The 26,444-nt window shown below is 36.3% G+C and overlaps 2 protein-coding genes across 2 annotated transcripts; one reads left to right on the top strand and one right to left on the bottom strand.

Annotated features, from left to right (window-relative positions):
- Nucleotides 1-1,677: 1,677 nt before the first annotated feature.
- LOC138893541 (uncharacterized) lies at nucleotides 1,678-3,278 on the top strand. The gene is made up of 4 exons (XM_070178159.1): nucleotides 1,678-2,013; nucleotides 2,125-2,364; nucleotides 2,461-2,580; nucleotides 3,132-3,278. The coding sequence occupies exons 1-4, from the start codon at nucleotides 1,678-1,680 to the stop codon at nucleotides 3,276-3,278; spliced, it is 843 nt and encodes a 280-aa protein (XP_070034260.1).
- Nucleotides 3,279-7,157: 3,879 nt separating this feature from the next.
- LOC104115901 (auxin-responsive protein IAA16-like) lies at nucleotides 7,158-10,987 on the bottom strand. Its single transcript, XM_009626621.4, has 5 exons — nucleotides 10,428-10,987; nucleotides 9,348-9,577; nucleotides 8,641-8,782; nucleotides 7,821-7,882; nucleotides 7,158-7,500 (listed from the first exon to the last, which is right to left on the bottom strand). Exons 1-5 carry the CDS (start codon nucleotides 10,835-10,837, stop codon nucleotides 7,466-7,468), a joined length of 879 nt encoding a protein of 292 aa, XP_009624916.1. The 5' UTR covers nucleotides 10,838-10,987; the 3' UTR covers nucleotides 7,158-7,465.
- Nucleotides 10,988-26,444: the final 15,457 nt, after the last annotated feature.

Here is a 26,444-nt window from a genome sequence, read left to right as displayed (position 1 = left end):
TCAGTGTAAGCCTTTGTGCTAGATTTCAGGCAAATCCAAAGGAGTCTTGCTTGACAGCTGTCAAGAGGATCTTGAGATACCTAAAAGACACCATTGACCTTTGTCTATGGTATCCAAAAGGTAGTAATTTTAACTTAGTGGGATATGCTGATGCTGATTATGCAGGTTTTCTTGTGGATAGAAAGAGCACATTAGGTATGGCATACTTTCTTGGCTCATGTGTTGTGTCTTGGGCCACCAAAAAACAAAATTCTGTGTCTTATCTACTGTTGAAACTGAGTATGTTGTTGCCTCATGTTGTGCTCAATTGTTGTGGATCAAACATTAATTAATGGACTTTGAAATTGATATAGGTAGTGTCCCTATATTTTGTGATAACAGTAGTGCAATTAGTATGACCAAGAATCCAGTTCATCACAAAAGAATGAAGCACATAGATGTTAGACATCACTTTTTGAGGGACAACTATGAAAAGGGTTTGATCAATGTGGAATTTAATGCTACTAACAAGCAAATAGCTGACATATTTACAAAAGCTCTAAGTAGAGATCACTTTGAAAGGAACATGTTAGAATTAGTGATGATTAAGATCACTTAAAAGGAACCAGTTCTAACTAAAAAAAATGGGCTAGAAAATCTATGAATTTTATACATAATTAGATTAGATCTTGCTCAGTCTCATACTTTCATCAGTATACTCTTGTTACATGTGCTAAAATATCTCATTAATCTATAATGATATTATCTTTATTTTCTTGGAAAATTCAGACTTACACAAGAGATTTTTCAGTGAAGAACCTGGTTCATCAATATTACATAGTATGTACTCTCCACTCTGCATATTTTGGAATAATTATATTTGGATCATGATCCTAACCTTCTTGAGCTTATCCATTACGAAATGAACCAGTTTCACCTAAAGAGAGTCCCAAAATGCAATAAGTTCCTAGATTATAGGGAGAGTCCTCAGCGTCTTTTCAAACTGACTCCCAGTTTGATTAGACTCCTGAGCTTCTGAAAAAGCTGTTGTTACCCAATCAAATTATCCCTCTTTAAATTGATTTGGCCTTAGTCATTTCTTCACTTCTAATTTACAACCGCCAAGCAATTCTCTCTATCTTCTCTTATCTTCTAAACACATATAATCATCTTCTCTCATCCTCTAACCATCAATGGCTAACACCTCTAAAAATACCTTATCACCACCCAAAGAATCCACACCCACTCCTTCAACCACACTCTCAACCATACCTATCTCTAATAAAGGAAGATTCAAGATGCTTGCTCGCAAAGTAGTCGTTGGAGGAGAACAAATCAATAAAATCAATGAGCAACTGAAGGAAAGTCGGGCAGATGAACCCCAAAAATCTGAAGATTCTTTCAAGTCTGCAACTGAGGGGGAAGAAACTATTTCATTTGAGACAGAGCAGGTAACATCTGGTCCAAAAATTACATCTGAGACTATCTATGAGGTTGCTGAAAATCTGGAAAATAGGTTTGTTTTGGTAGGAACTATGGATGGGGTTGAAACAACTGAGTCTAGGAAATTGGGTAGTAAAAATAAAAACAAAAAAAGAAAAAGAGAGTGGGGGTGCTCAGGGCAATGTGATGGGAATGAGAAAAGGAGTGGCTGAATCTTCACCCACTCATGTTGGTTTGACTGAAGAAACATGAGTTATGGTAGTACGGAGTGAGGAATCTGCTGGAGAAGAAGAAAGTATAAGAGCAAAAGTGGGAAGTGGGTCTGGAGAAGCTGCTGAGGGGTTGGTTAGATTGGGGAAGAATGTACAACAACTTGTTCCATCAGTACAGGAACCCTTCGAAGATCTACTGAAACGTGTGTCTGACAGCTATAATCCAAAAAGGAAGAAGAGTTCAGGAGTTAAAATCCCTGGAACTGCTAGGGAAAACAAGAAGATAAATGTTGCCTCTTCTATCCTTGTAGAGACTCCTCCCACAAGAGGAAGAGCTACAAGGAGTCAGAAGAAGCAGGGTAAGGCTGAACTTGAGAAGGCCTTGAAAGAAAGTAAAAAAAAAAGTTATTGCAAAGGGAAATAATAAGGTGGTTGAGCATGTTGAGGCAGTTGAAATTGAGGAGATGGACCTGGTCCTTCATGATGAAAGGAGGCAGAAAAGGTGGAGGTTGTGACTCCAAAAGCAAAGAAAATCAAGACTTCCAAAAAGAAGTCTCCTTCGAAAACAAAGTTAACAGAACCTTCTATCTTGGCAAAAAGAACCAGGTCTGCCTTGAAGTCTAGAAAAGTAAAAGTAGTGGAGGAAGAAAAGAGTGAAGTAGAAAAAGAAGAAGAAGAAGAAAAAGAAGAAGAAGAAGAAGAAGAATCTGATGCGGAGAAGGACAAGATGGTTAAGTTTGGGAAAAGAACCATCTTGAAAGGTATACTCCCCAGGGACTTGGAGGAGGAAGGCACGATGATGCTGCTTGAAAAACTACAACTGTAGGGTTTAAAGGACATGGTCCTTCAGATGGATGGAAAGCTTGCCAGAACTGAGATTATGGAGTTCATGGAAAATTATGAGATAAAAAATGGCAGAGTCACCAGTGTGGTGAAGGGAATGACTGTGAGCTTCGACGATAAATAATTGAGAGAGATTCTGGGTGTACCTGCTGAAGGGTACAATGATTACAAAAAGCTCAAATGACCAAGCCTCGAGAACCTCCCTTGCTATTACAAGGAAGTTTGCTGACAATGAGTTAGAGCTAGAGGCCAAGGTTGTATACAAAAGTGAGATAAAGCCACCCTATAAAGTGATGTTTGAATTTGTTAACAAGGTTGTGCTGCCCATGCAGGCACATTGCCACATTCATGGACCTGGTCCTTATGGAATGTCTGGACAATGGGAGAAAAATTAATTGGCCTAGGTTTATCATCCAGCTTCTTGATAGGGTTCTAACTGGCACCAAAACTCATGCCATACCCTATGGTTTCATTCTTACGGTTGTACTTGCTTACTTCAAGGTACCTCTCAAGAAATGGGAAGTGCGTACAAGTAAGGATCACTTTGGGGCAAACACTTTGACTGCATGTGACTCTAAAGTCCACACCACTTCCAAAGAACCTGGTTCATCCAAAAAGGTACCCGTGAACAGCAAAGTGTGAGCCTTGGTGCAGGAGAGTTGGGCTAAGGATGCTGAGATTGAAAGGCTGAAGAAGAGGCTGGTTGAAGTAGTAACTGAGAGGGATGCTCTTAGGGCTGAGCTTGCAAAGGAGAAGGAGAAGAATGATGACATTCTTCATGATATGCTGAAGCTACTTTAGGGCAGAAACCAAGAACCTGGTCCTTCCCAGCCTTGAAACCTTGCTAGCCTAACTATACAAACCAATGACCCGGATGGGATTTCTTTTTGTTCTTTTTGCTCATGATCCAGTATCTTTTTTTTATGCTTTATGGATGACTAGTATCAATGTTAATCAGCTGCTTTTGTGCTCGAATTGTTTGTTGATGCCTCTTAGATAATTAATATCATTAGATTGATATATGATGCTTGACTCCATGATTGTATTCGAAGTAGCCCCAGTGGCCATGAGTAATATCTATTAATATTTGGTTATCTAACATAATTATATAACTTTTCGATGATGCCAAAGGGGGAAGATAGGTTGTGCTTTTTTTACTTTGGACTATGATGTTTATAACTTAATGAACCTGGTCCTTGATGATTTGTGACTTTAAAAATGAAAAGTGTTCTAATATTATGTTGATGTTGAGCGGAGTTGAAACAGGTCGTATGCTTATGAAAAGCACAGAGTTTGTCATCATCAAAAAGGGGGAATTTGTTGGCCTAAATGAAGTTTGTTTTGATGATTGACAAAGGAACTCAAGCATGAACCAGGTCCATACATAGTGTGCATAGACACGGGCAGATTCGAGCACAAGGTATGCACGTGAAGGAGATAAGCTTAAGTGGTTATATATGATATCTCCTGAACAAAAAGATTGCATAAGTTATAAGGAGAAGGACTCCTTACTCGAAGAGAACTCTATCCTAGATAAGGGAGGAGTTAGAAGTTGAAGATAACTAGAACTCTTCTACCAAGGAAGAGTATAACATTAGAACTCTAGTTATTTCCTATTCTACTAACTCTATAAATTGCAGGATGTTCTCATTTTACAGGTACGCACAAACGCTGAAGTTAAACGTGAGTTGGGAGCAAAATAGCAAGGCATTTTGCAAGCAATTCTTGTGTGATTCAACTGTGCGAACCTGAAGCTACATGAACCAGATAAAAGAATCAGTTCTAAGTGTTTGTCTTTTATTCTAGTTTCATTGTAGTAGGTGTTTCAAATTGTACCTTTAAGCTTTATGTAGAAGCAATTGTACTAGGTACTCTGAGTGTTGTATTCAAGTTAGAGTTAACTTGAAGTTGTCGCAACAGTTAGAGGTTGGTTGCCACAAAGGGTTAGAGGTAATCCTTAGGTTTACAAAAAGTTTTGTAAATATTATTTTTGGCTCAATGATTTAGTGAAGTATTAGGAAAAATCCTACTGGGTAGTAGATCGTAGTTTTGTCACCTTTTGAGCCAGGTATTTTTTACGTAAAAATACTTGTGTTCTTTACTTTCCGCATTTATTATTCTATTACAGTAGTATAAGGAACACATAGAAGAACCAAGTCCTTCTATAATTTATGCACGCGAAAAATTAGACACCACACTAATCAGCCCTCCAGTGTGGTATTGAAGTGCAAAATATTAATTTAAAAGCACAATCAATTAATCTAGCAGATTTGGTGAAATAGCAATTAGAAGTATCTAGTTTCGAAAAGAATCGATCTCTTGAGCTTGATGTACTAAAAGGTAGTGCCTAATAAAGTTGGAAGTTTTATCAGTGTGTTCAATTATCTAAGCAATGGTAAAAGTTGTCCTCATGTGACCAGGAGATCACGGGTTTAAGTCCCATATGGTCTAATTTTTTTTTCGATCCTGCGCATAGCAAAAACTTAGTGCATCGGGTTGATTTTTCTTTTTTAATATGCTAAGCAAATGTTTCACTAGAAAGCCTGCCAATCCCATATCCCATAAGGGCAACCCTGTTCACGTAAGAGTCCGAGGAAGGGCCGCATCCCAAGAGATGTGATGTAGTCAGCCTACTTTGATGCAACCATCAGTGGCTAATTCCACAGCTCGAATATGGTCTACCATATTCCATGACAAGAAATATTCAGTAACACGTGTACTGACCTCACGAGTGATGGTAGCAAAAGAAGCAAGTTGTTTCTTTTGGATGGTCTATTTCTATTTTTATTCAGTAGGTGGGATATATTTAGTAGTTTAAAATGGTATCAATGTACCAAGAAGGAAATTTCCCTATACAAACTTTTATTTATCAAATAGAATCTGTTCTTGAAAATTAACATTTGATGATGGAGATATTGTTTCTTTTTTGCCTCATTCCACCACTTAAAGCTTTTGAATGATGAAAAATCTGTTGTAACTTTGCTTTTGCAAACTCATTAAAGCTGATCATTGTATTAGAATTATTAGCCAACTTGCTTGTGCAGCATTCATGCAGCTCACAAAAGTCCGAGTTAAGTTGTAGTAGTTGAAGCATCTTGTTGTCTCACACATTTTTTTGTATATAGTAGTACTGTCCGACTAACTTGTACTCACCTCAACTAATTTCATCGAGTACTTGCTACTAGAGGCAGACCCAGGATTTGAAGATGGCAGGACACTATTGTGGAATAAAAATTTGGAATCGAGCCCAGATGGCGCACTAAAAGTCAAGTTATGCTCCCAAATCTACCAATATTGGTAGTTGCCTAAGATTTGAATCTTAGAGTTCTGATCAAAATGTATACCAATTATTTAAGATATATACACATCCATACATACATTTTTTTCAAAGTTACAGGGGGCGATAACCCCCTTATCCAAAGGGTCGGTTTGCCTCTACTTGCTACCTCCCATCCAATATATATATATATATATATATATATATATTGTTTTCGTTTGTCTAATTGAAAGATCTATACTAGCTTACTCTTTAATTTAACAGAAGTAATTCCTTTAAGCAGGAAAAAATGTTCTAAAAACCCTTTTCGTAAAATATATGTGTTCTACCTTGATTGTAGGGGTATTATCACTTTTAGCCCGTGCCACAAATTATTTACGTTCGGTAGTCGAAAAGTGTATAAAATTTATATAATTTTTGTATATAACATACATAATGTATATATATTCAAAAAATATACATTTTTGGCTATTATTTTAAGAACGACTATACAATATCATTTTTCCTTAATTATATAATTAGCACCAAAAAAAAATACCTTGATTGTGTAAGGATTTTCAAAGGGTTTGTAATGGTGTAACGTTATTTCACCTATTGCCTAAGTTTCGAGTTAGATGCTCATATCATTTCAATGATATAGTAGTACATGGTGGCAAAAAAGGAAAATATTAGAATCCTTCAAATTACACGTGTAAAGCTTTTTTTCACACTTCTGATAAATAAGGCTAACAAAAGCATGTATGGATTTTTCAGCGTTGGGCTCGAGTGTTGGGCTTCTTCAGCAGGCTAAAGATAAGGGCGAAGTGCACTAATAGCCACTTTTAAGGCTGTTATTTAAAATATATTCACAATTTATTATGTATTTACAGATTAGCCAATTCACCCAAACATCCAGACTAAGCATCCTGAATTTATGTAATATAAATTTTTGAGCTACTAATTTATAATTCAGGATTTAGTGTCCTAAATTTTTAAGTTGTTAATTTCTTGACACAGTTTTCAAACTTTAGGACACGATGTCCTAAAGTTTGAACTTTGAGGTTTAAACTTCAAGACGTTGTGTCCTAAAGTTTGAACGAATTGATTAATCTTTAAATACATTGTCAACTATATTTAAAGATATTAAACAACATGCTAAAAAGTGGCTACCTTATGTCATTTCCACATACATTTTATTAGGCTTGGACTGACTTCGACCTGAGAACCACTAATTAAGGGTAGATGCACAGATAGATATAGACGGGGGAAGATAGAAATGACACTAGATAGCCACTTTAAAGAGTGGCTATTTAAGAATTAGCAATGCGTCCTGAATTTCAGTTCTACAGTTCAATTTTGATAACGCCTAATTCCTAAATAACATTCTTGAGAACCCCGAGGGGAAGAGGGAGAATAAACGAGTGAGAACATTTACATATCTTATTATTGAAGTTTTGGAGACTCAAGCAGTAAGAATACAAAGAAAAATAACATAGCATAACTACAAAGGCTAGGATACTCTTAGATATTATGAATATGCTACTCAAAATAGTAGTTAATTTCCCAGTACACTTACATACACATAACATAAGACAGAGAAACTCAAAATCCTGGTGCCCATCTTCAAATCTAAATTTGGTCTTCTAACTAACATATATCAGAAAGCTAGACACCAGAATTTCCATTTCTCATTGCTCGTAGAGGATTGAAACGCTTGCAGCGTCTGCAGATTCTAACGATTTTTGCATTTCTCTATGGCTCTTGGAGCTGTGCAAGAAATGAACATACTGCATGTTACATGTCATATGATATAAGATTCATTCCTTCTTTGTTTCGTTTGGAACATCTTAGTCTATGTTGCGGGACTCTCCAAAATGCTGCCGCACCCGTGTCGGATCCTCCAAAAATACACTAATTTTGGAGGATCTGACACGATTGGCGACATTTTCAGAGTCCGAGCAACATAGATCTTAGTTGGAAAGTAGTCGATGTGCTAGACAACCTCACGTGCATTTTTTCAGATGAAATTGAATTCATGCAAACCACCATTGAAAGAGATATTCTAATGTGAGCAAAATGTGAATTACCTAGACCATTTGCATTTGAACTCTTCATGATCCTCAGCTTCTTGCAAGACTCTGTGAACATCCTACAAACACCAAAAATGACAAACAAGAATTACATAGTAAAAACTGGTTATAGGTCAACGACACTGGCTACTCTAGTAATCCAGATTATGGAAGAGGAACCAGAATTATTCAGAATGCTAACGATCTAGTAGTTCAAACACAAAAGCATCCCAAATACGACCTAAATACAACAACAACCCAGTGTAATCCCACAAACGGGGTTTGGGGAGGGTAGTGAGTAACTGAGTATGCAGCCTTACCCCTACCTTGTGTATGTAAAGAGGCTGTTTCCGAAAGGACCTTCGACTCAAATATCAAATGTGACCTAAATAACCACACACAAAAAATGTGGACATCGAACTTACATAATTACAATCTTATTAGCAGTGTCTATTACTAAGTCACAACCTATCAATTGGAGTAGATATCTGGCAAGCTGATAAATGATAGGGTAAATGATCAATTAACCTCTCTCGGACAATATTGTAAGCCGCGTTGAGAATGATTCTGACCTAGTTCATGGCCTGTTAGAAGTAGAAGGCGCCCGGTGGGATCTTCATGGACAGCAAAATATAGGCTAACTCAGATAAAAAATTTATGAAGTTTGAGAGAGGACGTATAAATTTAGCAGGGACAGGGGTTTACACTAATTGTCTATCTTCAAGACAAGTTCGAAATCAGATTAATGCATTAGAGCTCCAATTAAACTAACCTGTTCATGAGCTTTAAGAAAGTTTTCAGGAAATTTTTAGAATTCAAGATCGGATGTAAGACTTACTCCCATGGGACATCACCGACAAGCATCCAATCACCATCCTTGTCTTCGTAAGTAAGAACGTATTCAGATCCGTGTAGAAGATCCACCAATTTGCTTTCGTTTAGTCCATCACTGCTAGAAATGTCTCGAGTTTCACATTTACCTAAATAAATTATAGATAAAGCTCAAAAATTAGATGCCTGGATTTCCTCTTAATGCATAGGAAAAAACAAAAAGGCGTGTTAGTAAGATGTGGTAATCTTGGTTTCCATATTAGTGTAGTTCTGTTCCTTCTATGAAAACTGCATATGAAATTCTACTCAACTATTAAGCACCTTATCTTTCTTTGTGCTAGAAATGAAAAGCTTTTTAATGTTCGCGAGCAATTAAAGACCAACTCATCTCAACCCAAGTCAGCATTTCTAGCTGTTTTTAAGGGTGTAAGAAACATTAGTCTACTAAAGAGTTGAAATTTGACAGAATTAAAAAGAACACATTGTCAGCTTTGAAGAAAATGTCGAACAGAAGATATCAATACGGGCTTTTTAAGGTCAGTTCAGTGACAGCATATAAATATTACTCCCCTTTAGGAGATGGCAAAATTCAGTACAAGGAACTATCTGGAAGTACAGAACTGAAATTATCTCACAAAGGGCTCGCCGTCACCGGTAAAAGTCATAACAAAACAAAACCAATAATTAACACGTAATGCTTTCATAAAACATTACCATCTTTGAAGCAACTGAACATTTTCTCCAATGCTGAAGAAAGATCATTATAGCTGTTGTAGGTCGTAAGATCAACCTTCCTCAGGTAAGGGGCACCATCCATACTAACTTTGACATAATGACAACCTGCTAATAGCTTACCATTTGCATCTTCCTCGGTCTCTGGAGGATTATTACTAACCATATTCTTCCTAAAAGATCGAATTGGCGGCCATCCTACTACTTGTGCCCTGACCAGATAATAAAAGAAGCTTCAACTTATTTGTTGTTCCAATTGTCTTGATTCATAAACTTGAGTCAGAATTGAAAGCTAAATGCAAAAGTAGAGAAAAGATTAAGCCCCGGTAGAGGGAGGGGAATTACAAGTCAACCACACAGAGAGAAAAGAGATAACAGTATAACCAATTTATCAGAGATTCAATTAAAGCCATGGCTACTATAAACCACAGGATTACAACAACAACTATACCTCAAATCCAGGCGAGTTGGGTTCCACTATACGAATCTTCACTAACCATGTCGCTCCAGTTCAAGTTCATCTAAGACCAATTTTATACCAAAAATAAATTAAAAAAGTAAAAACTACTAGAGGGTTAAGCTAGGCTGCCAACTAGTATAAAACCAGTCATAAATTTATGATGAGCCCTCACGCAGCCCGGTGCACTAAGCTACCGCTATGTGTGAGGTCCGTATACGGTCCGGACCACATTGAGTTTGATATATGCAGCATCCGTTGCATTTCTACAGTAAGCTGTTTCCGCGACTTAAACCCATGACCTCTTGGTCACAAGACGACAACTTCTACCGTTGCGCCTAGGCGCCCTTTCTATGAGGAATCTTCACAATACAAAAAAAAATCATAGATTCTCCAACAATAAAATTTTGAGGCTAAAAGGTTGTGCAAGTAAAATAAAAGAAAATTTTGGACACAGTTCTCAAAACTATACTTTAATGGATCAACCAAAAACAGTTTCTATACTAAAGATAAGGAAACAATAAGTCTAAGGAAGAAAGACATACAAACACTAATCACACTATGCTATATACTTGTAAGGTAAGGTAAAAAAAATAAAATATTACTTTGCAGCTGGAGCAACCCCATGTACATTATTACTAGAACTCATAGCCTTTTTCTCTTGAACTGGTTTTGGTGATTTTGGAGCAGCCTCTTTCACAGCATTAGAATTAGAACCAAGAATCTTGCTTCCAACTTTGACACCTTTAGGAGAGTTAATAAAGCCACAATCTTCACCCAAATTAACCTCAGAACCAAAACTCCATGTCTCAGAATTCCCATTCATAGTGTCACAAAACCCCCTTTTAGCTCCAGAAGGAAAAAAATCCAAATCTTTAACCCCATTGCTATTGTCCCTCTTTGGTGACTCAGAACCAGGTAAGCCTAGCCTTAGTTCAGTGGCTTTAAAGTTCAAGTCTTTACTTTTCTTTTCACTTTCCATTGAAGAAACATGGTTCTCTATTGGTATTGACATAAAAATTCAACAAATGTTGGCAGTTAGTGAAGTGCAGAGGTAGTGAATTATGTTAAAAACAACTAGAGAAAATTATGAGAGTGTTCTTGAGTTATTGATTGTAGAGAAGAAAAAAAAAGAGAGAGGGTTCTTTGGCTTTTTCACTTACACAAAAAACAAACACAGTTTCTGTTTCCACTGTAACAGAAAGAGATAGAACTGAAGAGGAATAATGGAATTACAATTGTTGCAAGAAAAGCCGTGAAAAGAGGGACAAAACTTGCACAGTTAAAAAGTGCTTTCTCTTATCTTGCTTTCTTTAAACCTTGTTTAGTCTCTGGAACGAAAAAGACAATTGTTGTTATATATCGTTTCATAATGTGATTACGGTATTTTATTATATCATTTTGTAATGTAATAGATTAAGAATATAAGGAATAAATTTGTAATATTATATAAAAAAATAAAATACGAATTAAAATTATTATATAAAAGGTAGGTAGATAGAATTATTATATAAAAAGGTAAAGTAAATGATAAAATAGAATTATTAAATACTAATAAAGAAGAGCAAGATGAGAGGAAAAAATAAGATAACGACGAGATTACACTAAATCGATCGTTCCAAAAAGTTGACTTTTTTTTTTGGTACGTACCGATAGATTTAATGATACGATATAATAAAATTTAATTATCAATCAAAATAAATATTATATTTAAAGTAAGTGTATGATATAATAAAATATGTAACAATCATCCAAACAAGTTGTTAGTGTAGGGTCAACCCATATTGGGTCCATAACAACCTTTTCCTGTATTTCTATAGTAAAACATTATTTTTACGGTTTAAATTCATGACTTTATGATCATATAGTAACAATAATTGTTATTGCTCAAAGAATTCCCTCTTAATTTATTATCCTTACAATAATTTTAAAAAAAATTATTTGTTAATTAAATCTAAATTATTAATATCAAAATATGACACTTGTTATTCATCCAAGTAAAAATTTTAAAAATAGGAAAATGAAGAAAAGGAAAGTAGTCGGATCCGAAAAATAGAAAGCAAAAGATCATAAACATAATTAAAACACAAATAAAATCCCTGTGATCTTAAACAAATTTCTGAAATAATACAATTTTCTTATGACATAAAGGGAATAAGTTTGGTTCATTTTAGTAAATAAAATTTATTTTTAAAAATTCATTTAGAAACCTTTTTTGAAGTATATTATTACTATTTCTAATAGTCGAGTGTTTATTAAGTAAAAAGTTTAATGGGAAAAAATGATAGTTTAGACACTCATTATTATGATTGAGATAATAACATTTTTTTATGAGCTACACAAGATCGTGAAAGAAAAAAATAATATGAAATTGATCGAGAATTTCCTTTTCTTTTTATTTTCTTGAATAATGGACCATTTATTGTGTCCAAAAAATAAATAAATGTCCCTCTCATCAGCATCGCACATTTCTCCGAAAAAACTCATTTTATCTAAAGACACTCCGAGAATTTTCTTTTTAGGAACTCAAGAACGCAATTAAAATGTCATTAATTAATTAGTTAGTGGATTTGTGTACTTGCACTTGATATTATAATATCTCTGGATTGATTGAATTTTCATAAGAACAAATTTCTTGGATATTTGCCAATTGAGTAAGAGAAGGTGAAGTGTGACGACTGTTGACTCATAAACGCAGGTGACGGCGGAGTTAGGATTTGAAATTTATGGTTAATAATTCTAAATTAATAATTTGTATATATTCAATGAATTTCAAAAGATAAATTTAAATTTTGGATGAACGTTACTGATTTAGTGGAACCGTACGCGAAGGGTGGGCTAGCTCCGCCCCTAGATACATGAGAACCTTATTTTTTTGCTTTCTCTACGGTATTCGATATTCGCATTGCTATCCCGACAAATAAAATTCACAAGGCTTCCATTAAAGAGAAAAAATGTTCTCTATCAGAATTTTTTTAATTACATTCGGATTCAATACTAGTCAAACAAAAAATTGATACTTTTTTGAACTAAACAAGTACTTGTTGTCACATCGAAAAACTATAAAGTAAAATATGCAAAAGGAAAGTGTTAAGGTGCATTTGTCACATTGGTACACAAACTTATGTTAGTGATGCATACATAACCTTGGAAATTGACAATTCATGTTGTTTCTATTACTCTTCAAATCTTCAAAATGTTTGTTGTGAATCCATTATATGCATTTATTAGTACCTTTCAAGAATTATACTCCACTAATTAGGTGAGGAAATGTTTTATTTTTGAATTTTAGTGAGACTTGTTTACCCGTAAAACGGTACAGTTAAATTTATACGTGATTTATAAATAAGTAAATTAATTTGATCCAAAAATAACAGATGAATTAGACAGAAATATAAGACTTAGCCTTAAAATTGGAATAAACGGCAGATATTTTGGTTCGGGGCACAGAGCTACCGGGAGCAATAAGAACGGTGCAAATAAGCAAGAAAGTAAAATATTATTTGAGCTTATGATAAGTATATTATATGAAAATTCGTGTCCTTACAATGATGATAGAGCTCATTATTTACCGTTACACCTAGGAAACAAGGTCCTAAGATTCAACTACTCTTTAATGACAATTATGAGCAGAGATGGCAGTTGGGCGGGACGGGTTAACCCGCAAAGATTTCAATCCGCCCCGCATAGCAAAATTTTCTATTTTCAACCCGCCCCGCCTATACCTGCATAAAACCGCCCCGCCCCGCCTATTCCTTGAAAAACCGCCCCGCCCCGCCTCGCCCCACATTACAAATAATTTTTTTCATTCTTAAATTTTTTTAACTGGTGATAAATCTTTTCTAACCGGAATATTATTCGGCCAACACTACTTTTATATTATTTTTAGCTTTAGATATTGTTTTAATTTCAGCTTTGTACACTCTAATTACTATACTCACGTTTTTCCTTCTCTAATATTTATTTTTCTACTTTGACTCACCAATTGAAATTCTTTGTATATAGGAAAAATAAGCTTAGGAGAGACCTTTATATGTTGTTGCTATTTTTATTCACTGGGATAATTTTAACTTTGGTGCTCCAAAATTTATGATCTTATAATTTAATTAGTGGAAATTGAAGGCTTCAAAATCTGAAAAGGTTTTCAAAATAGTAAGAACACTCCAAAAGAAAAGGAAACTAAATTTATTTGCTTAAAAACATCTTCAGGTGCTAGTAACATATTTTTTTTCTGGGTTAAGAAACACATAATTCTAAAAGTAGAAATTTTAACCTATTTTTCAATTAAAGATATAAAATGCAAGCACATAGTACCTGTTAAAGATAAAGATATTTGAAGGATATTGGGGGAAAGGAATCAAGATAGTAGATTGAAAACAATATACATAAAAAACATTTTTATTAGGATCCTAGAAAATATAATCATCAAAGTAGAGAATATAGCAAGCAGTATTAACCCGAATAGACCCACAACTCGCCCCGCCCCGCCTCACGTCAACTTTTAAAATAATTATTTTAACCTGCCACGCACCCGCACCGCTCCGCATAGCCTAAAACCCGCCTCGTCCCGCACCCACACCGTCCCATTGACATCCCTAATTATGAGGGCCATTGAAGAATGTGTAACGGTAGGCAGTGAATACCATATTTTTTGTAACAGATCATGCAGTTAATGCTGTAGAATACTTTTCATTGAATGCTACTGAATGACGGCATTTTATTTTTTCTTTATGAGTATCATTCTCTCCGATGACAAGCGGGATCATTGACCTCGGGTTTGGCTATATTTTATCTTCGATTCCACATGTCGCCTTCTCACGCGATCATTAAATATGAATATATTTTACCCCATACAGATAGTCCCCCTGCTTTTCAATGGCAAAACTTGTGTCACCGGGAAGTTGGTAGAGATACCTTTCTTGGCGGAAAATTCTCTAACACCCTCTGAAACGTTGTTGACGGTTGATTAGACGCACGTCTCTCCGTATTTAATGCCCCAAACACATATCATCCCACGATTCAACACCACTTTTGCCGGTTATCGAGATATTTGTTGGGACCAAACACACTCACGCAAGTATACGCGGTCGTCAAGTAATAAAGAGACTAAAAGTCGGATGTCGAACCCACGAGGACTTATGATTAACTATTAACTAAATTAGACTATCCTAATTATCTAAACAAGAATTAAACCTCAAAATATTTTATTCTAAACTAATTAAATAAAAAAATATAAATAATAAACTTTGAACAGAGAAAGAGCAGATTTTAATGATATCAATGTAATGAAAACGATCTAGGGTTATGGGCTATCTAACAATCCTATTGTATTCTTCAATTGAATTGACCGACTAATTTATCTAGCTTATTGGTTGACAGGGTTAATATTGCTCATAAGAATCTGTCGAGTTCTTACTCGCCTATTCAAGCTAACCTAACGCCTATATGTCTATGGAGTTAGAATCAACAAGAACGCATTTATAATTCCTGTAAATCAACCAAGCAAGACAATTAGGTATATGTCTATCCTAACCCACGAGGACTTATGATTAACTATTAACTAAATTAGACTATCCTAATTATCTAAACAAGAATTAAACCTCAAAATATTTTATTCCAACTAATTAAATAAAAAAATATAAATAATAAACTTTGAACAGAGAAAGAGCAGATTTTAATGATATCAATGTAATGAAAACGATCTAGGGTTATGGGCTATCTAACAATCCTATTGTATTCTTCAATTGAATTGACCGACTAATTTATCTAGCTTATTGGTTGACAGGGTTAATATTGCTCATAAGAATCTGTCGAGTTCTTACTCGCCTATTCAAGCTAACCTAACGCCTATATGTCTATGGAGTTAGAATCAACAAGAACGCATTTATAATTCCTGTAAATCAACCAAGCAAGGCAATTAGGTATATGTCTATCCTAACCACGAATCCGTTCCCCGATGCCCGAGTTCAAGAACTTGCCCTACTCAATCCTGTATGCAATATAGAATTCCCACTTTCGAGTTCAATTCTAGATTCGTAGATAATATTCAATTGGTGATCAAGCAATTAAATAATTAAGCACAAGATTGAATAAATAAACTAATATGATAAATCAAGAAGTCAAAATCAATATCCGAATAACAATAGTCATGAAAGAACCACAACCCTAGAACGTGAAGTTTAGCTCCATATAGACATGGTAGCCAAACAACAAATCATATAAAGAAACATAAAGATTACTAAGTTTGGTGGGAGAAAGATGGAACTTGATGAATTCCGGCCTCCACAGCTTTGTCGTGGCTTTTTTCCTCTTCCCAATATGTTAGATAACCTAAAGGAGGCGTTTTTGACTTATATATTGCGTACAAAAGTCGTGGGCCAAAGCTCTCCTATTCCTAGTCCAAATCGGCTTCAGGGATTGATGCTAAGGTGGATGCGACGCATCCACCTCGTCCTCCACTTCTCAGCTTCGCATGCTAGGGTGAACGCTATGGCCCAACTTCACTGCTAAGGTTGCACGCAGGATGATGTTTTCCTAGGTTGGATGCGACGCATCCAACCCTTCTTCCTCTGGCTAAACCACCTTTCCTTCATATTTTGCACTCCAAACACCTTAAATCGTCACACATAACTTAATTAGTCATAAAACCAATAATTAAACCATGTTGGGAGTTTTAAAGATTAAATAACATCAAGAAGTGGTTAAAACATGGGTAAAGTAACATCAACACATATCGAAATATGCCAAACATCACTACCCCACACTTAAACCTTTGTTCGTCCTCGAACAAACCATCCTATAGTAGACAAAACAAAATTAAGCTCTTATCATTCAAAGCACACTGCACCTATGACCGTGGTTATTTGCAACAATTAGGCTCTAGGCTATGCATCACATACCCTTCCCTTTACTTATGCCCTTCTTTAAAAATATTCGAACAAAGACAACATGCTCACAACAATCCTAACCTCAAAAACCGACTCAATGTCACTATGCACTCATGGCTTGAACACCCAACATCATAGAGAAGTCTAATAACGTTACCTATCCCTCGTGAAACCATGTGCCCTCACAACAAGAATAAGAGAGCGAGTTCAATCCACACATTCGAATCTCATGATCAAATATATTTTAATGACTCACATATATCAAAGAAAATCGCTCACTCTCACAAAGAAGTCACATGCATGAAATTAGTACCATAGGCTTGCCCTTAATGTAAATCTCTACTAATGTAAGCTCGCTCGATCTAAAATCAATTAGGACTTTTTCATGGTTGTAATGTGGGCTAAGGGACGGGTAGGATATATTTAAGGAATAGTGACTCACCCTCCTAAGCACTTTAATACATCACAAAATTACTTTAAGCCTTTTTTTCTTCAACCCCACTTCAATTTCACAAACAATATCACCCCCAAAACAGTCCCTTTTTCTTTAAGCACTACTTTAGTTCATACCCACTAGCAAGAACAAGACAACAATTTATTCATCTATATTTTTCTTTCTCTTTTTCCAGATTTTTCTCTTCTTTTTTTTTTTTCTTCTTTCAATTTTCGCTAGTGGTGTATTATTTTACAAAATAAGTGCACCCTTCTTTCTTTCATTGGTTCCACTCAAAAGTCACCCCACACTTAGTCCCTTCTTACTTCTTTTAGCGCTCATCTAACAATTAAAGTGCTTTAAGAGGTAAAAGGATCAAAACAATGTCAATTAAGAATAAAAAGGGTGTAGGCTTGTAATGTGGGTACCAAATAAAAGGTCTACAGGCTCAAAAGGGTTAACTAGGGATAAATTTTATTTGTGATAAGCAATAAGCTCAAAAAGATCAAAGAAATCCTAAAATCATTTTTCAAACCGAGCATCACCTAAAATTTCGCTTCAACTCACATACCGGGCAAGTTCTAGACACAAGTACAATACATGGACAACACAAAAAACTCACCACACATGGCACATGACTCACTAAGGACGATCACATTCCGACTCTTAAGCAATGCAAGTATTCACGGAGCCACGAGATATTAAGTATTAAACACAAGGTGAACATAAGTCATGTAAACGAGACATAGGCGCCACAAAACATGCTATCCAATTTAACAAGGCATCATCAATAAATTCAAATCATACAGAAGATACTACACATGCGAAAGTATAAATATGTTACTATCAAACAAGTCAAGGGCGCCTAGGTTCATCATTCTTGCTCCTTTTATTCCCTAAATTCCTAATCTACTCGGAAAGAAAAAAATTACCCGGTTCAAACTACATCCCATGGAAAAGAACCGAGGCACAAAGAAAAACCACAGGGGATTATTACTACCCAAAGAAAGCTAAAAGACATATTTTGAATTTTTGTTTAGACTTTAATCCCTCAAGAAAACTGTCTAGGAGATCAATCGTCGGGAAAAGTCCAATTTTTCTACTTTTTCGTTTTTTTTTTAATTTCTTTTTTTTTCTTTTTTTTTTCCACAAAAGCTACTACACTTAAGAATGAGTACTATAACTAAGCTAAAATAGCACAGAAACTCATCCAAACGATCTCCTCACCCCACACTTAAAATTTTGCAATGTCCTCAATGCACATTATATATAATAAGAGGGTAAACGAGACTCCCTGGTAGGCCAAAGGCCGAAGCAATAGCGGCTCACGAGGTACTCAGACTTCCCCCAGGCATCGTCCTTTGTGTGGGCACCCCACACTTAGTCCTCACTATCTAGCTCGCTTTTGCACTCTTCTAATGGCTTTGCTTCCTATGCTCATAATCCTACAAAACAAAAATAAATACTACAAAATAATAAAAATAAAATAAAATAAAAAGTGAACAAAAATAAAAGAAAGCAGTAACGCTGGGTTGCCTCCCAACAAGCGCCTGATTTAACGTAGCGGCACGACGTGAACCACTTTTTGCCTCCACCTCGAACTTATGAATTGAGCCCCTAACATGGCATCCAGTTTGCGGCTATGCTCCAGTGGTGGGGCTACAAAGATAACCAGGCCAAGTAATAAATTTTTCACTCTACACTTCTCGACCTTTAGATGAGGAATGTATTTTTTGCTTTTTGGCATGACAAATTCAAAAATATAGGCATCATGTTCCTCTTCCATTGACTCCTCCAAAGGCTTAGATGACTCGATTTCCATGTCATCATCCAAATACAATGTCGAAAAATGTTTAGAATGAGGACCAACACGCCCCAACTTTAGAATTGTATTACTATTTATATCCTCATATGTGCACACATTAGAGTCTTCAAATATAACATTATCTGCTACCTCGCATGGCTCTAGTGTACTTTTCTCAACATGGGCATCATCAACAGAAATATGCTCGAATGATTGGCTCTCCACTTTTAGCTCCTCAATTTGGCGTATAAGCTCCTTTTCAGCTTCTGACAACTCATTACTATTTTGTTGGGCGATAGACGCAACAACCTTTGCATTTAATTTATCTTGCAAGTCGTGAATAGTAGTGACAAATTTATAGATCCCTTGTCCCAGTTTAGATCTTCCCTCTATAAAGTGTCTCATCCCATCAGTAAGTTCCTCATGTTGAGCTTCATATATTTCTAACTTTTCAGCCTGTTCTGCCAGCCAAGTTTGGCTCAAAATCTCCTCTTTTTCAAAAATTTTCTCTTGCTGGTACTCGCTCTCTTCATTCAATTCTTCCATATTGGCCTTCATTCTTGTGATTGCTGCCCTCATTCTTTTCATATCTTTTTTGAGTTCATCCTGTTGCTCTGCTACTTGCCTCAGAATATCCCTAATATATGCATCAAGCTCCATATCCTGCACTTCATTGCCCCTATCAAACTCAGAAATATCATTAGAAAGATCATAATAAGGGCTCAGAGAAGGATGAACAGGATTAGGACAACCATCCCAATGGCCATCTTGACCACCACACATATTACAAATATTCCACTCAAAGGATTGAGATTGTGCGCACAAATCGGTCCCGGGAATATTCTGACAATTTTTTCACCAGTGGGGTCTTCCACAATATGGACAAGGATCATCAAAATAAGAATAACCATCATTCGAATAATTTTCATTCCAAGATGCCATGTTAAAATAAATAACAAATACTAACTAAACAAAAAAAATGAATAGATAAAAAAAATGTCTAATCTAGAAAAATAGCTAATTTCTAAGTCCCCGGCAACGGCGCCAAAAACTTGTTGGGACCAAACACACTCACGCAAGTATACGCGGTCGTCAAGTAATAAAGAGACTAAAAGTCGGATGTCGAACCCACGAGGACTTATGATTAACTATTAACTAAATTAGACTATCCTAATTATCTAAACAAGAATTAAACCTCAAAATATTTTATTCTAAACTAATTAAATAAAAAAAATATAAATAATAAACTTTGAACAGAGAAAGAGCAGATTTTAATGATATCAATGTAATGAAAATGATCTAGGGTTATGGGCTATCTAACAATCCTATTGTATTCTTCAATTGAATTGACCGACTAATTTATCTAGCTTATTGGTTGACAGGGTTAATATTGCTCATAAGAATCTGTCGAGTTCTTACTCGCCTATTCAAGCTAACCTAACGCCTATATGTCTATGGAGTTAGAATCAACAAGAACGCATTTATAATTCCTGTAAATCAACCAAGCAAGGCAATTAGGTATATGTCTATCCTAACCACGAATCCGTTCCCCGATGCCCGAGTTCAAGAACTTGCCCTACTCAATCCTGTATGCAATATAGAATTCCCACTTTCGAGTTTAATTCTAGATTCGTAGATAATATTCAATTGGTGATCAAGCAATTAAATAATTAAGCACAAGATTGAATAAATAAACTAATATGATAAATCAAGAAGTCAAAATCAATATCCGAATAACAATAGTCATGAAAGAACCACAACCCTAGAACGTGAAGTTTAGCTCCATATAGACATGGTAGCCAAACAACAAATCATATAAAGAAACATAAAGATTACTAAGTTTGGTGGGAGAAAGATGGAACTTGATGAATTCCGGCCTCCACAGCTTTGTCGTGGCTTTTTTCCTCTTCCCAATATGTTAGATAACCTAAAGGAGGCGTTTTTGGCTTATATATTGCGTACAAAAGTCGTGGGCCAAAGCTCTCCTATTCCTAGTCCAAATCGGCTTCAGGGATTGATGCTAAGGTGGATGCGACGCATCCACCTCGTCCTCCACTTCTCAGCTTCGCATGCTAGGGTGAACGCTATGGCCCAACTTCACTGCTAAGGTTGCACGCAGGATGATGTTTTCCTAGGTTGGATGCGACGCATCCAACCCTTCTTCCTCGGGCTAAACCACCTTTCCTTCATATTTTGCACTCCAAACACCTTAAATCGTCACACATAACTTAATTAGTCATAAAACCAATAATTAAACCATGTTGGGAGTTTTAAAGATTAAATAACATCAAGAAGTGGTTAAAACATGGGTAAAGTAACATCAACACATATCGAAATATGCCAAACATCACTACCCCACACTTAAACCTTTGTTCGTCCTCGAACAAACCATCCTATAGTAGACAAAACAAAATTAAGCTCTTATCATTCAAAGCACACTGCACCTATGACCGTGGTTATTTGCAACAATTAGGCTCTAGGCTATGCATCCCATACCCTTCCCTTTACTTATGCCCTTCTTTAAAAATATTCGAACAAAGACAACATGCTCACAACAATCCTAACCTCAAAAACCGACTCAATGTCACTATGCACTCATGGCTTGAACACCCAACATCATAGAGAAGTCTAATAACGTTACCTATCCCTCGTGAAACCATGTGCCCTCACAACAAGAACAAGAGAGCGAGTTCAATCCACACATTCGAATCTCATGATCAAATATATTTTAATGACTCACATATATCAAAGAAAATCGCTCACTCTCACAAAGAAGTCACATGCATGAAATTAGTACCATAGGCTTGCCCTTAATGTAAATCTCTACTAATGTAAGCTCGCTCGATCTAAAATCAATTAGGACTTTTTCATGGTTGTAATGTGGGCTAAGGGACGGGTAGGATATATTTAAGGAATAGTGACTCACCCTCCTAAGCACTTTAATACATCACAAAATTACTTTAAGCATTTTTTTTCTTCAACCCCACTTCAATTTCACAAACAATATCACCCCCAAAACAGTCCCTTTTTCTTTAAGCACTACTTTAGTTCATACCCACTAGCAAGAACAAGACAACAATTTATTCATCTATATTTTTCTTTCTCTTTTTCCAGATTTTTCTCTTCTTTTTTTTTCTTCTTTCAATTTCCGCTAGTGGTGTATTATTTTACAAAATAAGTGCACCCTTCTTTCTTTCATTGGTTCCACTCAAAAGTCACCCCACACTTAGTCCCTTCTTACTTCTTTTAGCGCTCATCTAACAATTAAAGTGCTTTAAGAGGTAAAAGGATCAAAACAATATCAATTAAGAATAAAAAGGGTGTAGGCTTGTAATGTGGGTACCAAATAAAAGGTCTACAGGCTCAAAAGGGTTAACTAGGGATAGATTTTATTTGTGATAAGCAATAAGCTCAAAAAGATCAAAGAAATCCTAAAATCATTTTTCAAACCGAGCATCACCTAAAATTTCGCTTCAACTCACATACCGGGCAAGTTCTAGACACAAGTACAATACATGGACAACACAAAAAACTCACCACACATGGCACATGACTCACTAAGGACGATCACATTCCGACTCTTAAGCAATGCAAGTATTCACGGAGCCACGAGATATTAAGTATTAAACACAAGGTGAACATAAGTCATGTAAACGAGACATAGGCGCCACAAAACATGCTATCCAATTTAACAAGGCATCATCAATAAATTCAAATCATACAGAAGATACTACACATGCGAAAGTATAAATATGTTACTATCAAACAAGTCAAGGGCGCCTAGGTTCATCATTCTTGCTCCTTTTATTCCCTAAATTCCTAATCTACTCGGAAAGAAAAAAACTACCCGGTTCAAACTACATCCCATGGAAAAGAACCGAGGCACAAAGAAAAACCACAGGGGATTATTACTACCTAAAGAAAGCTAAAAGATATATTTTGGATTTTTGTTTAGACTTTAATCCCTCAAGAAAACTGTCTAGGAGATCAATCGTCGGGAAAAGTCCAATTTTTCTAATTTTTCGTTTTTTTTTTTTAATTTCTTTTTTTTTCTTTTTTATTTTTCCACAAAAGCTACTACACTTAAGAATGAGTACTACAACTAAGCTAAAATAGCACAGAAACTCATCCAAACGATCTCCTCACCCCGCACTTAAAATTTTGCAATGTCCTCAATGCACATTATAAATAATAAGAGGGTAAACGAGACTCCCTGGTAGGCCAAAGGCCGAAGCAATAGCGGCTCACGAGGTACTCAGACTTCCCCAGGCATCGTCCTTTGTGTGGGCACCCCACACTTAGTCCTCACTATCTAGCTCGCTTTTGCACTCTTCTAATGGCTTTGCTTCCTATGCTCATAATCCTACAAAACAAAAATAAATACTACAAAATAATAAAAATAAAATAAAATAAAAAGTGAACAAAAATAAAAGAAAGCAGTAACGCTGGGTTGCCTCCCAACAAGCGCCTGATTTAACGTAGCGGCACGACGTGAACCACTTTTTGCCTCCACCTCGAACTTATGAATTGAGCCCCTAACATGGCATCCAGTTTGCGGCTATGCTCCAGTGGTGGGGCTACAAAGATAACCAGGCCAAGTAATAAATTTTTCACTCTACACTTCTCGGCCTTTAGATGAGGAATGTATTTTTTGCTTTTTGGCATGACAAATTCAAAAATATAGGCATCATGTTCCTCTTCCATTGACTCCTCCAAAGGCTTAGATGACTCGATTTCCATGTCATCATCCAAATACAATGTCGAAAAATGTTTAGAATGAGGACCAACACGCCCCAACTTTAGAATTGTATTACTATTTATATCCTCATATGTGCACACATTAGAGTCTTCAAATATAACATTATCTGCTACCTCGCATGGCTCTAGTGTACTTTTCTCAACATGGGCATCATCAACAGAAATATGCTCGAATGATTGGCTCTCCACTTTTAGCTCCTCAATTTGGCGTATAAGCTCCTTTTCAGCTTCTGACAACTCATTACTATTTTGTTGGGCGATAGACGCAACAACCTTTGCATTTAATTTATCTTGCAAGTCGTGAATAGTAGTGACAAATTTATAGATCCCTTGTCCCAGTTTAGATCTTCCCTCTATAAAGTGTCTCATCCCATCAGTAAGTTCCTCATGTTGAGCTTCATATATTTCTAACTTTTCAGCCTGTTCTGCCAGCCAAGTTTGGCTCAAAATCTCCTCTTTTTCAAAAATTTTCTCTTGCTGGTACTCGCTCTCTTCATTCAATTCTTCCATATTGGCCTTCATTCTTGTGATTGCTGCCCTCATTCTTTTCATATCTTTTTTGAGTTCATCCTGTTGCTCTGCTACTTGCCTCAGAATATCCCTAATATATGCATCAGGCTCCATATCCTGCACTTCATTGCCCCTATCAAACTCAGAAATATCATTAGAAAGATCATAATAAGGGCTCAGAGAAGGATGAACAAAATTAGGACAACCATCCCAATGGCCATCTTGACCACCACACATATTATAAATATTCCACTCAAAGGATTGAGATTGTGCGCACAAATCGGTCCCGGGAATATTCTGACAATTTTTTCACCAGTGGGGTCTTCCACAATATGGACAAGGATCATCAAAATAAGAATAACCATCATTCGAATAATTTTCATTCCAAGATGCCATGTTAAAATAAATAACAAATACTAACTAAACAAAAAAAATGAATAGATAAAAAAAATGTCTAATCTAGAAAAATAGCTAATTTCTAAGTCCCCGGCAACGGCGCCAAAAACTTGTTGGGACCAAACACACTCACGCAAGTATACGCGGTCGTCAAGTAATAAAGAGACTAAAAGTCGGATGTCGAACCCACGAGGACTTATGATTAACTATTAACTAAATTAGACTATCCTAATTATCTAAACAAGAATTAAACCTCAAAATATTTTATTCTAAACTAATTAAATAAAAAAATATAAATAATAAACTTTGAACAGAGAAAGAGCAGATTTTAATGATATCAATGTAATGAAAACGATCTAGGGTTATGGGCTATCTAACAATCCTATTGTATTCTTCAATTGAATTGACCGACTAATTTATCTAGCTTATTGGTTGACAGGGTTAATATTGCTCATAAGAATCTGTCGAGTTCTTACTCGCCTATTCAAGCTAACCTAACGCCTATATGTCTATGGAGTTAGAATCAACAAGAACGCATTTATAATTCCTGTAAATCAACCAAGCAAGGCAATTAGGTATATGTCTATCCTAACCCAAGCAACCCTAGTTCCTCAAAGAACAAAGGTAAAGCTGATGACGCTGCTCCTCTTACGGTGAGCACCGTCATCCCAAAGAGTCTTGTCATGACTAAGGATTTCAAAGAGAAGTATCCTTCCGCTCAACCTCGTACATGGTCTGTTAGTGTATACCCTTCTTCCATCTATCCTTCTAGTATTCCTGCTGTGAAGGAAGAGTGCCATTGCCAGTATCTAGACATTATTGCTACTGATCTAGTGGTACCCAAGAAGGGTTTTACGTACGTTTATACGTATTTCTTCACTTTGGGGTAGTTCTCTTTGAGTGGAGATCTTGACTCCGTCATCGTGGAGTTCTGCATCTGTTACCAGACATGCCTCGCACAGGTAAGTGCTTCTGTGTGGAGGACAGTCGCTTGTCTTTGGAACTTGTTCCAGGCGATAGGAGAGGAGATAACCCTAGCTCGATTGATGAACCTTTATTCCCCCCAATATCTTTCGCGGGAGAATGATAAATTTTCAGCAAGTGTGGGCACCATGCTTTGCTATCCAGCATGGATGATGGCAACGACAGTGGGTGGATGCAACGTTCATTGCAGTGGCCACCAATGACATCTTTCCGGCCACGGCTTCATCCTTTCCGGAATTATGGAACCACAATCGTAAGTTCTCCACTTGTCTTTCCTTTGGTTAGAGACCATCCCATATTGTTGTTAACCCTTCTTCTTTCGCTTATTTCAGCGACTCAATAGGTACCACCTAGGGTTGAAGGTTTGGACCAATGGGTCCAGAAAATAATAGATGTTACTACGCATGAGACTCGCACGTCCAAAGAACTGTCCCTCAAATACGGGTAGAAGGCCAAAAATCATATTAAATTGAACTCACATTGTCTTTATTTTTCGTATAAGGAAGTTGATTAACCTTTATTTCTTGTTGAATTCAGGCCTACTCCAGGGCTCAGTTGTCATCCCCGAGGAGGACATTTTGGCTAATCATGTTGATACGGCAAGGCTGCTGCATGAGGCGTTTACACGGACAGGTATCTCCGAGCCTGCTTGTTGTGCAAGTGCTTTTTTTCGGAGTCCCCGGTCGGAGAACAAGCAACAAAAAAGGAGACGTTCATTCGCGGTCGGGGGAACAAATAAAAAGGCAAAGAATGTAGCGCGCGAGTCGTCTTCGAATGTTGTGGTGATGAGCATCGCGCCCGAGCCAGTCCCAAAAACCGTGGTGATCGACGATGATGGAGAAGCGAGTGA

This window comes from Nicotiana tomentosiformis, chromosome 6, assembly GCF_000390325.3.
Source record: "Nicotiana tomentosiformis chromosome 6, ASM39032v3, whole genome shotgun sequence".
In the NCBI taxonomy this organism is placed as follows: domain Eukaryota; kingdom Viridiplantae; phylum Streptophyta; class Magnoliopsida; order Solanales; family Solanaceae; genus Nicotiana; species Nicotiana tomentosiformis.
This window is presented reverse-complemented; position numbering and strand designations above follow the sequence as displayed.

What these genes read in the sequence shown, in the direction of transcription:
- LOC138893541 (XM_070178159.1), top strand. Translation starts at nt 1,678, where the DNA reads ATGGTAGTACGGAGTGAGGAATCTGCTGGAGAAGAAGAAAGTATAAGA. An exon ending in GTAAGGCTGAACTTGAGAAG is followed by an intron (nt 2,014 to 2,124) that starts GCCTTGAAAGAA and finishes TCATGATGAAAG; the next exon opens with GAGGCAGAAAAGGTGGAGGT. An exon ending in ATGCGGAGAAGGACAAGATG is followed by an intron (nt 2,365 to 2,460) that starts GTTAAGTTTGGG and finishes CTACAACTGTAG; the next exon opens with GGTTTAAAGGACATGGTCCT.
- LOC104115901 (XM_009626621.4), bottom strand. Translation starts at nt 10,837, where the DNA reads ATGTCAATACCAATAGAGAACCATGTTTCTTCAATGGAAAGTGAAAAG. An exon ending in GGGGTTGCTCCAGCTGCAAA is followed by an intron (nt 9,578 to 10,427) that starts GTAATATTTTAT and finishes TTATCTGGTCAG; the next exon opens with GGCACAAGTAGTAGGATGGC. An exon ending in GTTCAGTTGCTTCAAAGATG is followed by an intron (nt 8,783 to 9,347) that starts GTAATGTTTTAT and finishes TAATTTATTTAG; the next exon opens with GTAAATGTGAAACTCGAGAC.